The 16,920-nt window shown below is 41.9% G+C and overlaps 1 protein-coding gene across 1 annotated transcript; it reads right to left on the bottom strand.

Moving 5' to 3' along the window:
• Positions 1-1,698: 1,698 nt before the first annotated feature.
• On the bottom strand, positions 1,699-4,639 carry LOC131166060 (leucine-rich repeat extensin-like protein 2). Its single transcript, XM_058124293.1, has one exon. It carries the CDS (start codon positions 4,540-4,542, stop codon positions 1,882-1,884), a length of 2,661 nt encoding a protein of 886 aa, XP_057980276.1. The 5' UTR covers positions 4,543-4,639; the 3' UTR covers positions 1,699-1,881.
• Positions 4,640-16,920: the final 12,281 nt, after the last annotated feature.

Below are 16,920 nucleotides of genomic sequence, written 5' to 3'. Positions count from 1 at the left end.
GAAGAAAAGTTTAAAAGGATTAGATGTTACTACTCATATCAACAAGATGCATCTTTCTTTTCAGGAGTCTTCCCATTAAAACTCCACGATTAAGTGTGCTTGGCTTGGAGTAATCTTAAGATGGATGACCTTCTGAGAAGTTTTTTCAAGAAGTGTGTGAGTGAGGGCAAAACACACTGAAAATGACACGTGTTGGTATGTGGGAACAGTCATTAGTCCGATAAGGTCCGCCCCCTATTGTCTGGTCTAGGTGAACGAGGAGAGACGTAGTACTTCCTGGCAAACCCAAATTGGGGCGTTACAAAATGGTATCAGAGCAATTACCCAGTTGGAAGTGTGATGAGATTTACATCGTCGGGGTTTGGAAGTATGGGTTCGCAACGAGGATATTGCGTAAGTGGGGGAGAATGTGATACCCCGTGGAAGAAAGACTTAAATGATTAGATGTTACTACCTATATCAATAAGGTGCACATTTCTTTTCTAGAGTCTTTCCATTAGAACTCCACGGTTAAGCGTACTTGACTTGGAGTAATCTTGGTATGGGTGACCTTTTGGGAAGTTTTCTCAAAAAGTGTGCGAGTGAGGACAAAACACACTGAAAAGGACACGTGTTGGTCTGTGGGGTCAGTCATTAGTTTGAAAAGGTCCGCCCCCTATTGTCTGGTCCAAGTGGAGGAGGAGAGAAGCAGTGCTCCCTGGCAGACCCAGGTTAAGGCGTTACAATATCCTTTTAACTATCACTAGCTAGTTCTATCCTCCAATGAATTGTTGGCAAAAGAGATGCGCCATTGACAATTCCAACTTTTTAAGTAGGTTGCCCTGGTAGGGAAGAAAAGTACTTGAACAAAAAGTTGTAGGAGTTACTATGTCGTTCATTGATTAGAGTCAAACCGCTTTAGTGATCCAGTTAATTTATTTTTTACTTGGACTCTACTCAAACTCAGTCATCATTAATGGTGTTTCTATAGTGATCGCCACAATGGCTTCTTTGTGATCTCAATCACTCAATAATTTATTTGTGCTTATTGTATTCCTTTTATAAATAATACATGTAAATTGTTTGATCGAGCATATTCTAATGCTTATTGTAATTGCAAGATCAATAAAATCTCCATTGTTGATTTGAAAGTAGAATAGTATAACTAGGGGTATGGACATCATTAGTAATAATTTGAGCAAAGTATGAAATAATAAGGTCCTCATTCGCATCCCTCTTTACAATCCTATCATTCTTTCCTCAGTACATGTGATTCAATTAGGTTACTCCTTCAAAAGCTTCTAAGTGTTGCACGAGAATTGTTGAAATTTCAAGCCGGTGACACTTGCTCATTTCATAAGTATATATAGTTTGACTTGCAATGTGTACATGTAAAACCAATAATATTTCTAATAGCCTCATCTTGCACTGATCCGAATCCAATAATTATTTCTCATCCATACTTAATTTTCAAGTTACGACCAGGAATTTTGGGACAAATTAAATCAATATATCAATTAATCAACCAAAAAATCATTGTTTTAAACATACGAAATACTTTGGCTAGAACAGAATGTGTGTAGCGATGAGCATTGCTATATGCACATTCACCTACATATTCACAAGTTTTTTTTTCCTCAAATTGATAGTTGCAACACGTACAACAAAATCACAATCTAATCTATAGCAGATCAAGATGAATATATATTCTTCCTGCAATTAAAAGATCGAATTGCATTAATTACTACTGCAGCACAGCCAAATTAAGGATTTAACACCGTACTTATGTACGCAATTAAATTCAATCTCTATCCAAATTAACGTACAATTGGAACCAATGGATGGGAGAGGGAGTCAGCACGCAATATAAAATGACCGATCATGTATATGGATGATTGATCACTAGTAGGGAATTACTGGGGGAGGGGGAGATGCGTATGATACTCCTATAACAGGAGGAAGGGGTAAGTTATCAAAAACTAGATGGGGTGGCGGCGGGGCTAGTTGGCTATTTGGTGCTGGCGCAGGGAAATGCCGATGCTGTGTAGGAGGCGGTGATAATTGTGATTGGTGCTGCTGTGTTGGTGGTGGTGCTGGTGCTAAAGGTGGTGGTGGGGATCCGGGACTGGCACACCTGGATGGTGGCAAAGGAGATGGGAGATGTGATGGCTCCTGTGGAGGAGGAGGTATTGATGTCACTATTGTGGGTGGCGGTGGGTGTGACACAACTGGTGGTGGAGGAGGAGGGGGAGGTGCCAAATATTCCAGAGATGGCGGTGGGGGTGGTGATGGTGGTGGGGTAGTGTAGCTATGAGAACTTGGGGGTGTTGGGATTTTTAGTGGCGGTTGAGGGGGACGGGGAGGGGGAGTCTGTTGCTGATTGGTAAGCGGTGATGGATATTGGTCAAAGGGCGGAGGAGGCGGTGAAAATTGTGAATGGTGCTGCTGTGTTGGTGATGGTGCTGGTGCTGGTGCTGGTGGTGCTAATGGTGGTGGTGGAGATCCGGTTGTGGCACACCCGGATGGTGGCAAAGGAGATGGGAGACGTGATGGCTCCTGTGGAGGAGGAGGAGGAGGTATTGATGTCACTATGGTGGGTGGCGGTGGGTGTGACACGACTGGTGGTGGAGGCGGAGGAGGAGGGGGAGGGGGAGGTGCCAAATCTTCCAGAGATGGCGGTGGGGGTGGTGATGGTGGAGTAGTATAGCTGTGAGAACTTGGGGGTGTTGGGATTTTTAGTGGCGGTTGAGGGGGAGGGGGCATCTGTTGCTGATTGGTAGGTGGTGATGGATATTGGTCAAAGGGTGGAGGAGGAAAGAGCGCAGCCTTTGGTGGCGAGTATTGAACTACCAGTGGGGGTGGTGGTGCAAGATGTGTGCTTATTGGTGACCCCTTTTCGGCGGGAGGTGGGGGCGGCGGCAGTGGTGAGAAGACACTGTAATGGCTTCCCGCTGCTGGTGGCGGTGGTGAGGAATTGTAATGGTTTGGTGGCTGCGGTTGACGTTGATGATGATGTTCAGTAGGTGCTGACGGAGGGCTAGGATGCAGATATTCAACTGTTGGCGGCGGCGGCGGTGGCGGAAGATGCTGCTGCTTTGGGGATACTCTTTCAGTAGGCGGTGTTGGCGGGGCCCTTATATTAATGCGCGGATGAGGAGGAGGTGGTGTGATTACTGGTACAGGGGAAGGATGAGACGCAGCAGCTGATTGCGGCGGCGGCGGGGGTGGTGGAGAACGATATCTGCCGGAGGAGGAAGAATCTGAATTAGGCGGAGGCGGTGGCAGTGGATTTAAAATTGGGACAGGAGGTGGTGGACTTTTCTTTGTCTTGGGCAATGACCCTGATTTTGAGCCTTTTGGATGATATTGCGCTGGCTGCGAAGTACTGCTACTCTTGCTGGTGCGTTGGTTGAGACATTTGGACTTGCTGCAATCCACGGGTCGCGCAGCTTCTGAAGAGCACTCTCCCGCCGACCGCTGGCCCGTTTTCCCAGGAATACAGTTGTTGCGACCGTCAGCGGCGGCAGAAATGGAGGCACAGACAGGAGCTTCTCCGGTGAAATAGTTATGAGTGTAGGTGAAGTTTTGCAAACTGGGGAGGCGGCAGACGGTGGCGGGGACAACCCCGGTGAATCTGTTGTGGGCGATGTTCAACTGCTCTAGGCTCTTCATTTTGCCGATGGCATGGGGAAGGGAGCCATGCAGGCTATTGAAGCTGACGTCGAAAACAGTGAGCTTCTTGAGAAGGCCGATCTGAGGGGGGAGGCAGCCGGTGAGGTTGTCGTTAAGGAGGATGATCTCGTTGAGTGTCCCGCCCATTTTGCCAATGGTGGTGGGTATGCAGCCTCCCATGTTGTTGTTGGCCAAGACCAGCACCGACACGGGGGAGTTGCCCAGATTCTCTGGAATGCCCAGGCGGAATCTGTTGTCGTTTAGAAAAATGGCGTCCAGATTCTTGTTGTCGAAGAGGCGGGAGGGGACGGGTCCCTCGAACTCGTTGAATCGGAGATCTAGGTACTTGAGGGACGGCAGCGACAGCACCACCTCCGGGAAACTCCCGGCGAAGCGGTTGTTGCTAAGGTCCAACTCGTGGAGGAGCTTCAGCCGGCGGAAGCTGGCGGGGAGGGTGCCGCAGAAGCGATTGGAGTTGAGGTGGAAGAGAGCGAGGTGGGTGAGGAGGCCCAGCTCCGGGGGGAGGTAGGCAGCGATGTCGGCGTGGTTGAGGTCGATGCCGGCGACAACCCTGAGGGAGGGGTTGGAGGGAGAAGGGGCGCAGAAGACGCCGCCGTAAGAGCAGACATCTGGGCCTTTCCAGTTCGCCGTGAAGTTAAAGGGATCGGAAAATATGGCGGATTTCCATGATCGGAGGGCAATGTAGGCTCGGCGGAGGGTCGGGTTCTCGAACTTGAGGTTGGGACCGGGAAGTACCACTGATGCAGCCGCCGAGTCCAAGCTGTGGTCGTCGTCGTCCGCGGCAGCTGAATAGATACGGAAGAGGAGGGAGAAGAAGAAAATAGTGAGGAATAGGAGGCGGGGAGGAGGAGACGCAGTAGGCATCGACATTGGGAAGGAAAGAGGTGGGTGGCTCCGATGAGTCGCTATCTGGAGATACGTACAGAAACGCAAACGGGGGAGGAGAGGGACCGACACAGTAGCAGGCCCATCCCAATCTCCCATGCTGCCGCTCTTTTATAACCTCGCTATGTGTCTGCATCCTTCAATGTGTATTTATTTATTAGTGGGAATTGGATTGGAGTTTCCGGACACGTACGTTTTCCACAGTTGGGGGTTGGTCGAAGGCTTACCTCTAAATCCCTCCCTCAGGGCTCAGGCTCAGGCGGCTAGTCTAAAGTTGAGATCAATATCATTACATGTGCAATCAATATTTAACTATTAATTAAATGAAACTTTTATGACATGCTGGCACGTACTTCAAAATTTGTACTTAATTGCTTGCTGTAATAATTAATATTTTTTGGAGATTCACTTATTATTTATTTATGGTTTTTTTATTTTATTTGGGAACAATTTGTTAATTAATTGTCAGACGAAGCCAGCTAGGTTGCAGGGACATGGGTCCTACTACTCCCACGACACTCTCTGCACGATCATACTTTGACCTTTTCAACTTAAGAATCTTTTCCAAATTTACTTTCAAACGCATTTTCACTACAACCGTACTTTCAAAAACCGGATCGGTTCAAGGTTTAAACCGGATTTAGTATGCACCCATATCAACTCCTGGGTGGGTGACTCGGTCAAACCCGATGTGTCAACTGGGTTGACCCGAATTTCATTAAACATTATGTTTTGAGAGGCACCTGGGAATCGGATAGAACCCAGGAGTGTTGCACATTCATTTTGTGTTATAATACATGCATATGCAAATATTTAAAATCTTTTATTTTGAAGCTTAAAAATATTAAGAATGCCAATTATTAAGCAATCCAAAATGTTCATATTTGGTCATCAAAAGTAACAAAACAAAATATGTAATAAATCAATTAAACCCATTCTTGACTTTGCACATTATTAACATTTATTGTTTCTTAATTTTAAATAAATATTTATTTTTAATAGTATCTAAAAATAATAATAATGAATTTTCTACTTAATTTTTTTTTATTTTATTTTTTCTAAATAAAGTTCTAGATCCAAACAAAATGATAATAATTTATTAATATTAACATCATCATTAAAGTTTCTTTGTAATACACAAATATAATATTTTCATACATATATATAATATATAATCTTACTGGTTCGACCACCGATTCGACCTGCCAGTCAGACTGGTTGAATCGACTCGGTGAAGCCGCTGGGTCGATCACTGATCTAGTTTTAAAATCATGAGTACAACTCTCCCTCTGGTCCTAATTCTTTCTAAGGGTGGAAGCCTTACTAGTTTCATGCTTCCCACAAGGAAAAAACACACATACAAACGCACATTAGTTAATCTCTACTTAATTTGTTACTTATCTTATATGCTAACATAAAATAATTTTTTTAGGAGAACATTTTTAGTTTGCTTGATCATTAAAATTTGTTAAAATATAATATCACAATGTTTTAATATACTTTGAATTTAATTTTTTATAAAATTAGTCCTTTTTATAAAAACTAGTTAATATGTCACAATTGTATCTGTATAATATCATGTAAATATTTTATAAGTCTAAATAAATTATTTCTTAAAATATGCATTATCGTAATTTAGTTCACAATTATTATTAAATAATGGCTATTCAAAGTTATTATTAAATAAAGTTATTTTGTTTTAAAATTATAAAATACATAAATATAGACATGAAATGCTACTATCACATGTTATACACATTTTAAAAAATATAAAATATAATATCATAAAACTTCTTTAATTAAAATTATTCTCATCATTCTCATCATATTATTCCCTCATTCTTATTCAATCATTTTCAATCCAAGTTTAAAGAGTTTGACAATCAAAGAAAATTAATTTTTTTTGAAGTTTTTTACTCTTCTACTTGTGTAGAATTAGAGAGCTATATCACTACAAGAAAGATGACCTTTAGCAAAAACTATTAGCGACAAAAACTTAAATTTCATCACTAAATGCAGTTGTGGCAAAACAATTGGTCACTAATTCCATTGCTAAATGATGCAATCACCAACTTAAGTTAATATATTTTAGCGATTATTAGAAATACTTAACAAGTATTATTGTATTTCTTATCTATAAGTATACATGGGTGCCTATTTATATAGGAGGCACGGAGTGATGTACAAGTGTAGTACAAATGTAGTACAAGTAAATAAAGAATACATGTTAACAACCCCCCCCCCCCCCTCAAACTCTAGGTGGGTGGGAGGCCAGCTTGAGGTTGTCAACCAAAGCACATATGATGACGTCCTTTAGGATGTGACTTGGTGAAGATATCTGCGAACTGATCTTTAGAAGAAATTGAGAAAAAGTTGAGAGCACCATGGACAAGTTGATAACGGATAAAATGACTATCAATCTTGATGTGTTTGGTCCGTTCATGGAATACATCATTGTGAGTAATGTTAATGACACTTTGATTCTCACAATAAAGAGGAGTTGCAGAGGATGTGAACACACCTAAGTTCTTGAGAAGTCATCGTAGCCAAAGGAGCTCAAATGTGGTAATAGCAAGGCACGATATTCTGCTTCAGTACTAGAGTGGGCCACAAGGGTTTGTTTCTTACTTCGCCAAGAATGCCAAGAAGAAAACAATAACCAGTGGTGGACCTACGATCAGTGGGATCTTGTAAGAACCCGACCTAAGATAGGTGTATTAAATAAATAAGAAAAAAGAAGAAAAATTAAAAAGGTAAAAATTAGCAGGGCTTGTCAACGAGGCTTCTTTTCTCATCGATGAAGTCTCTTGTGCAGCTCGCCGACGAGGTTCTGTGGCTCGTCAACGAGGAGATACCAAGAGATTTTGGGAAATTATGAAATCTCAGGCTCATCAACGAGGCCACTTTGGCTTCTACGAACTTCCTTCTGCAACCCGTCGATGAGGACATTGTCTCGTCGACAAGTCTAGCCGGGTCAAAGGTCTATAAGTTGAATTTTCCATTGCTTCATGGTTAAGAAATCTAAATCCTCTCTCTCACTTTCTAGAACTCGAACTCTCTCTCCCTCTCTCTCTAGGATTTTAGGCCATCTGTTGCTATATGGATTAGGAGGAGAATCACTTCGAGGATAGCAGATCGAAATTTCGTTTCAAAGATTTTCGGGTATTGATCCAAAATCGAGGTAAGAGTTTGATTTCGTTTTCGTTTCGATAGATCTGTAGAAAATAGTATTGTAAGGAAGTATTGTTCTTCGTTGTTTAGGTTGTTTAGGTTTTGGTGCATCGGTTCGTTGTTTTGGAGCCGTTAAGCTCGTGTTTTGGTTTTTGGGTTAAGGTAAGGGGATTCTATTTATATCAGTTATTTTTTAAATCGAAATCAGTAAACATGTAGTTTACGATTGTATGTATGATTTGACTACATAATTGGGAAAATTTATTGGGTGAAAATAAGAGATTTTCGAGTTACTGTTTTGGGAAAATTTGGGGGTTTCGGGTATCATCTCAATTTTTTTTTAAAAACCGTATGTTGTATGAAATTGTGATATTAAGATGACCGTTGTAATGCCCCGAACCCGCCACATGGGGCCCGGAGTGTTATGAGACCGACACGCTTCTCTGATACTATTCACGCAGCGAAAAATAATAAAATACCTTCGAACATAATATACCAGAGTTCTATATTTGTACAACAACAAACTCATATCATACAACCACATTCTCCATATTACAAAACCTGGATGGAATTATACATAAAAATTAAAGACATAATTGTTCTGGTACTACTCACAAAACTACCCAGCCTTAGAGCTATTTATGCTCGATCACCTGGATAACTTGAAAAGATTTAACCAATGACGGGGTGAGACACCTCACAGTAAGGAAGAAATAGTTTATAACGGTGTGTGGGTGAATTGTTTAATATATAATTAAAATATCCATCCAAATGCATTCACGATCCACAAACTGCCAAAATATCACACTCATAATCACAACATGGTCAACGTCTTTGTCATCCAATTACATGCCCACAATCATAAATATTTTATAGATAATTCCCGAGAATAGGGAATGCTACCCGCCTATACAAGTAGATTCTCTCTGCTCTAGTGCTAACACCAGGGCACTCACCTTTCTCAGTAAGCCCTCGGGTTATGTATCCAAGTAAAGTCACCGAGAATAGGGAAGGTCACCTGCCCATACAAGTGGCTTCCCTTTATTCTGGTATCCACAAATAATTACCAAAGTACTTGAATTCCTCAGCAGCCCTCGGGTGGAGTAATCTACTTTACCATAAATACTTAATTAATTAAAGTCACACGCAGCCAACTATATACGTTTCACAAAACTCCACACATATACGCATATCACAATCAATCCACACAGGATATTCATACATTCTTCAATCATACCCACATAGGGTCTACTTCCACATATCATGTAATCGTCCACATAGGACTCTAACACGCACAACATACACGTCCACATAGGACTGGTCCACCCAAGACTGTCAATTACAGCATACATGTCCACACAAGACTGATTCACATAGGACTAACCAATCACATAGATATATGTCCACACAGGAAAAACCAAACACATAGCATATATGTCCACACAGGACTAATCAAATCACACAGGTTACAAAACAAACACCCCATTCATGGTAAATAGGTAAACAACCTCCTCATACCACTGCCAATGTTTACCTCCCAATGTAAATGCTCATATAACGACCTCCTCATACCACTACCAATGTTATATGACGGTTATACCAGGTATGATATAACGACCTCCTCATACCACTACCATCACTATATCGCAATTTACATGAACCACAACACAAGTCAATAGCAACCAATTATTCAACACATCTACAGTTCTACCACAATATACACAACATCAGTATCTGCAATCAACCAGTATATTCAACCCGGTAGAATTCACAGTCAAATAATATTCGCAGTCTCAATGATTGATCATTCCACAATGCTCACAATCATTTAATTAACAAGAATGGTTTCAACCACACGATTTTTCCAATATATATAAAATCAGTATTTTCAATACCAGCATGTTTCAAAAAATTATACCTAAATATGTAGAAATTATACCTGAAATTAGTCATTTAAAATTTAAAAAAAAAACTATTATAAAATATTTCCCCTTACTCGCTCCTTGGGATTCGGCCTAAAATCAACAAAACGAGACCATGTATTCCAAAAATTCCAATTTCCTCAAATCTTAGTAAAATACCCTTATAATACTTCCTAGGCTCCAAATACCTAAAAATAATAATAATACCATAAATTATTTCACTTACCCTGGTTTTGGGATGTTTCCCAAACTTCTCAAATCGAAGATCCGCTTCACCTATACTGTAAAGAATCTTCCCAAGAGTCTCGTGGTAGCTTCCGAATGTCAAACCAAGCTAAATCCGGCCCGGAATCGAAGAGAGAAGGCAATAGGTCCAAAATTCTAGTGAGAGAGAGGGTACATGCAACAAATTTCGCGTTGAAATGAAAGAATTTGCAATTTATAAGCAGGGATTCGTCAACGAGACACGTGGACTAGTCATGAGTCCTAGTACATAGTTCGGCGACGAAGCAGCAAACTCGTCGACGAATTTCAGTCATGTGAAAACCCTTTTTGGTAATTCCTCATCGACGAGACATGTGCCCTCGTCGACGAGCCAAGACAGAACGCTTGTTGACGAAACCAGTTGGTTCGTCGATGATTGCTCACTATCACCTTTTAAAAATTTATTTTTCCTTCCTTTTTATCCTTCTTATTATTTTAAATAGTTAAAATTTTTTGGGTCATTACAACCATACCTATATTTGTATTAAACTGTATTCTCGAATTGAAAACGATATGATTTGTTGTATACCAAATAAGTGTGGAATGAACTGTTGTATGTAAAATGTTCCAGGTTTTGTAAAATAGTTGTGACGGCTAATTACCATAAGTTGAGAGGTATAGGAACATGGGTTCCAAAATTGTTCCAAGTTTTGTGAAATTTGTCACGTCTCAGCTAATTACAGTGGGCAAACGCCATGTCTTGGCTAAATACCGTGGGCGAGAGTGTCTAGCTCTATATCCGAGGGTGTGAAATATCACCTGTTTGTTTCGGTTGGTCATCGATGGGTGTGAATTGACACCGTATTAGCAACGATATCGTTGTGGGGCTTCAGCTATTGTAGGGTATGGGGTGCTCCGTGTAATGTGGCCGATTTCGACCGAAGAGTGTGATGACACTGACCTTATGTTTGGTATCGTATGTACTGGAACTGTATTGTGTTATGTTTTATGTCAAAATAACACTTATATGTCACACATTGATATAACATGTTTTCTTCCTTATTGAGAGGTGTCTCACCCCGAATATACAAATGTGTTTTAGGTCCTTCGAGTAGCCAAAACTAGCATCCTAGCATAACAGGAGTGTGGTTGTCAGTTAGCTGCATATAGTACTTGTGTAAGTACGGGTTTTGTAACCAGGTTATCATTATTGGGCTTTGTAGACACTCGGGGTGTGTACTATATTTTGGAGCGTAGACTCTAGTTATGTATAGACTCTGGTATGGTACGTGTATGTCTTAGAAAGAACATTTCCCCTACGTATGTGATGCGTATGTATGTGTATGTGAATGTGTATAGGGTATATGGGTACCCCATAGGGTCGGACCTCATTCAATATAGTATTATGTATACTTTAATTGATATAGAGACATGTTAGGTTACTAAAATCACACCCTAGGGCCCATTTGCGGTTTAGGGGCGTGACAACTTGGTATCAGAGCTAACCAGGTTGTTAGGTCTTGTAAACTTGGTTAGGCGTGAATATGTGTACATATCAGAGTATAGGAATGTAGTGAATGGGTAGATTAGGTCGAGGATTGTCTTGTAGCTAGACAGGGATTCGTTGATGGTATTCTGTGTTTTTCCTAGAATGACGATTTCAGTAAAACCACGACAAACCATTGATGGTTTCGTGTCGGTGTGGTAGGACAAACCTAGACCCATGAGAGTTGTAGTTAACATGATTAGCTTTCAATGATTGTGTTAAATGTGTGTGATATACGAATTCTAACCGATTCCTATCTTACTTTCAAAATGGAGCCCAAGGATAACAACTTGGAAAGTGGTTCCGAGGGGACTGCAAGTAATGGGTCTCCTTCTGTGCCTCAGGGTTTGACGAGGTGGATCATATGAGAGATCAAGTGAAGTGTTAGGAGATGTGAGCACTCTCCTACTGCTACGGGTTGTACCATAGAGAGGTTCACCCGCATGTACCCTCTAATGTTTACTAGAGGACCCAATCCAATAGTAGCAGAAAACTGAGTGCAGAAGACCGAGAAGATATTGGAAGTTCTACACTGCATTGACCAGCAGAAGGTTCTTTATTCTATTTTTCAGTTGGTAGGAGGAGCTAAAAATGGTGGATGGCTATGAGTCTGCTAAAGAAGTAGAGAGCTGGTCTATATGGTATGACTTGGAGCTGCTTTAAGGAAGTATTTTTTGAAAGATACTTCCCGGCTTCCACTTGTGATGCGAAGGCTTATGAGTTCTCGAGCCTGACTTAGGGAACCCTGACGGTGCAGAGATATGCTGCTAGATCTATTGAGCTATCTCGTTTCGTGTCGTGTTTGATCTCGAATGAGTATGAGAAGAATCGAAGGTTTGAGAAGGGTTTGAGGAAGAACATCCGCAGGCTTGTGGGTGTGCTACAGATTCGAGAGTTTTCTATTCTGGTGGATAAAGCCACCATAGTTGAGGCTGACCTTCAGGGGGACGAGGTGGTACAAGAACAGAAGAAGAGGCCAGTATCTTCTGGTTCTCAAAATGGTCCTCAACAGGGATAGTGGAAGAAGAAGAAGAACTATGGTTCAGGTTATCGCAAAAATACCAAACAGTAGGGTTCTCAAGGGAATCCATCTTCCGTGCAATACACCAGGTGCCGTAAATGGCATGATGGTGAATGTCAATCGTTCTAGGGTAACTGCTACAACTGTGGTAAATCGGGCCACATATCCCGAAACTGTCAAGCACAGAGGAGTGATATGCCTGTATAGAGCCAAAAGCATGGAAGTAATCAGATGCCTTAGGGAAACTATCTCCGGCAAGGGTGTATTCTCTTACTCTAGTAGATACAAAATATGCTGGAAACATGGTGACAGATACCATGTTATTTCTTTCGAATAAAACTGTTGTCTTATTTGATTTGGGAGCAACCCATTCTTTTATATCTACAAGTTTTGTGAAACTATGTGGGGTTGAAACCCAAGTGATGGATGAGTGGTTGTCTATGGCTACACCAACTAGGAGTGTAACGATCTATAGTAAGATGTTAGGAAACTGGCCAGTGGTTATTCAGGGAAGGCTACTACCGGGGAACTTAGTAGTGTACGACATGTGTGGATTTGACATCATACTGGGGATGGATTGGTTATTCTCTAGTTATGCGATGATTGATTGTCGTAGGAAGGTAGTAGTGTTCAGACCTCCTGGGGAGCAGGAGTATGAGTTTTTGGGATTGTGTGTGCGTTCGACGCCACAAATTTTATTAGCTATACAGGTGAGAAGGTTACTTTTGGACAGTTTTCAGGGGTACCTAAATTGTGTGAAGGAACCACCACGGGATGATTTGAAACTTGAAGACATTCGAGTGGTTAACGAATTTTCGAATGTATTCTCGAAAGACTTACCCAGTTGACCTCCTGATCGGGAGGTGGAGTTTGCTATCGAGTTGCTGCTAAGCAAGACACCGATTTCTAAAGCTCCATACCAGATGGCTTCAGCCGAACTTAGAGAGTTGAAGGAGCAGTTGCAGGAACTACTGGATAAGGGCTTTATCCAACCTAGTGTTTCACCTTGGGGAGCTCCAGTATTGTTCATGAAGAAGAAGGACAGGTCAATGCAAATGTGCATTGATTACCATGAGATCAAAAAGGTAACAGTGAAGAACTAATACCCGTTGCCTCGTATAGATGATTTATTTGACCAGCTGCGGGGAACGCAGGTCTTTTTGAAGATCGATCTATGGTCAGGGTATCATCAGGTGACAGTTAGGACTGAGGATGATGCGAATACTGCTTTTCGAACTAGATACGGTCACTACGAGTTTCTGGTTATGCCTTTTGGGTTGACTAACGCTCTGACTGTATTTATGGACCTAATGAATGAGGTTTTCCTTGAATACCTGGATAAGTTTGTTGTGGTGTTCATTAACGATATTTTGGTATATTCTAAGAGTTCGGAAGAGCACGAAAACCATCTAAGGTTGGTACTTTAGGTACTACGAGAAAATAAGTTGTATGTTAAGCTCAAGAAATACGAGTTATAGCTAAATCAGGTTGCGTTTCTAGGCCATCTCGTGTCGAAGGATGGTATCTCATTTGATCCTGGTAAGATAGAAGCAGTGGTTGACTGGGTGAAATTGAAGAGTGTGCAGGATATTCAGAGTTTCCTAGGACTGGCTGGGTATTACCGGCGATTTGTGGAAGGATTCACTAAGTTATTTGGCCTTTTTACATGGTTGACAAGTAAGGGTGTGAGGTTTGATTGGAATGACGAGTGCAAGCAGAGTTTCCAGGAGTTGAAACATCGACTGGTCACTGCTCTAGTTTTAACCATCCCATCTAGGGACGGTGGTTTTGTGATTTACAGCGACACATCGCTGAAGGGTTTGGGATGTGTGCTGATGCAATAGGGGAAAGTAATTGCTTATGCTTTTCGACAACTCAAGGAGTACGAGAATAATTATCCCACGCATGATATGGAGTTAGCAACAGTAGTATATGCATTGAAGATCTGGAGACACTGCTTATACGGTGAACAGTGTGAGATCTTCATGGACCACAAGTTCCTAAAATACTTTTTCACGCAGAAGAAGTTGAACATGAGGTAGAGAAGGTGGCTGGAATTGATCAAGGACCATGATTACACCATTAGCTATCACCCGAAGAAGGCTAACGTGGTACCTGATGCGTTGGGTCAGAAGTTAGATCATGCAGTAGTATCTACAGTTATAGCACAACATCATATTAGACGGGATCTGGAAAGTCTTGGCGTGGAATTGGGGGATGGTAATCACCAGGCTTTCATTGCTAGCTTGGTGATCCAGTCTACCTTATTTGAGAGGATTAAAGCCGCGCAGGCTAGCGATGTGGAGTTAGTTGAGACTGTGGAGAAAGTGTGGCAAGGGTTGGCTATAGATTTTAACATCTCCGAGGGAGGTGTGCTGAGGTTTGGGACTAGGTTGTGCATTCCAAACGACGAAGGTATAAGGAGGACGATCCTGGAAAAAGCACATCATTCTTTGTATGCGGTACATCTGGGTTGTACAAAGATGTATCGTGATTTGCACGAGTTTTTTTGGTGGAGTGGCATGAAACGGGAGATTGCCCGATTCGTGGTGCTATGTCTGACATGTCAGTAAACGAAAGTTGAACATTAGAGGCTAGCATGGCCGTTGCAGCCATTGAGTATTCCAGAGTGGAAATTGGAGCATATTTTCATGGACTTTGTCACCGGATTGCCACCAGCTCTTCACGGGCAGAATGCTATCTGGGTGATCGTTGACAGGCTAACTAAATTTGCTCACTTTATACCGATGAAGGTTAACTACTCTTTGAGTAGGCTAGCAGATTTGCACGTGTAGGAGATAGTCAGAATGCACGAGGTAACGATGTCCATTATTTCAGATCGAGACCCGAGATTCACTTTTTGATTCTGGAAGAGCTTATAGGAAGCACTGGGGATGAAGCTTACTTTCAGTACAGCGTTCCACCCCCAGATTGATGGACAGTCAAAAAGGACGATACAGATCTTGGAGGATATCTTACGAGCTTGTGTATTAGACTTCGATGGCAATTGGATTCAGTTTTTACCATTGGTGGAGTTTGCCTATAACAATAGCTTCCAGGCTAGAATCGAGATGGCACCGTTCGAGGCATTGTATGGTTGGAGGTGCCGGTCTCCTCTATACTGGGATGAGGTTGGTGAACGGTAGATATTAGGTCTCGAAATCGTACAACAGGCTTTTTAGAAGGTCAGATTGATTAGAGATAGGATTAAATAGGCTCATAATCAGTAGAAAAGTTATGCAGATGTTCGCCATCGTGAGTTGGAATTTGAGGTAGGGGTTAGGATATTCCTGAGAATTGCTCCGATGAAAGGGGTGATGAGATTCGAGAAGAAGTGCAAGCTGAGCCCGAAGTATATCAGACCATTTGAAGTATTAGAACGAGTGGGTTCGGTGGCCTACAGGATGACCCCTAGCGCTTCCGAGGATCCATGATGTGTTTCACGTATCCATGTTGAGGAGGTACGTTCCGGATCTGTCGCATGTGATTAGTTACGAATCCTTAGAGATTGGGGATGCCTTGGTGTATGAGGAGATACTCATTCAAATTTTGGACCATAAAGTTCATAATCTGCATACCAAGGGGATACCATTAGTGAAGGTACTATGGCGAAATCACGCGGTTGAGGAAGCTTCTTGGGAGTTAGAGACAGAAATACGTCGGAAATATCCATAGTTGTTCTGAGTAGTAGTTTTGATAGCATGATCGGTATGGGTATGTATGTATGTAATATTATGCTATTGTAGTAATGTTGTGTAGTTATTCTCTGGGGGAATGTGTGATATTGTGAGCTCCCGAGACAGAGTATGTATGTAACAATGGTATTCCTCCACCATAACTGAGGGTATGTATGTATTTGGGACGGGGCTGCTATGAGGGTGTCCACCGACTCTTTCTAGAGTCGAGTATGCGTTTAGGTATGTTGTTGAGTTGGTAAATGAGAGATTACAAATTTTGAGGAAGAAATTTTTGTAAGGAGGGGAGGTTGTAAGAACCCGGCCTGAGATAGGTGTATTAAATAAATAAGAAAAGAGAAGGAAAATTAAAAAGGTAAAAATCAGCAGGGCTCATAGACGAGGCTTCTTTTCTTATCGATGAAGTTTCTTATACAGCTCGCCGACAAGGTTCAATGGCTCGTCGATGAGGAGATACCAAGAGATTTTGGAAAAATTTGAAATCTCAGGCTCATTGACAAGGCCACCTTGGTGTCAACGAACTTCCTTCTGTAGCCTGTCGATGAGGATGTCATCTCGTTGACGAGTCTAGCTAGGTCAAAGGTCTACAAGTTGAATTTTCCATTGCTTCATGGTTAAGAAATCGAAATCCTCTCTCTCTCTCTCTCTCTCTCTCTCTCTCTCTCTCTCTCTCTCTCTCACACACACACACACACACACACACACACACACACCCACTCAAACTCTCTCTCTCTTTAGGATTTCGAGCCATCTATTGCCGAAATCAACGATCCGACATTGCTACGTGGATCGAGAGGAGAATCT

Source organism: Malania oleifera, chromosome 10, assembly GCF_029873635.1.
Source record: "Malania oleifera isolate guangnan ecotype guangnan chromosome 10, ASM2987363v1, whole genome shotgun sequence".
NCBI lineage: Eukaryota > Viridiplantae > Streptophyta > Magnoliopsida > Santalales > Ximeniaceae > Malania > Malania oleifera.
The sequence above is the reverse complement of the archived record's forward strand: the minus strand, read 5'-3'. Positions and strand labels throughout refer to the sequence as shown.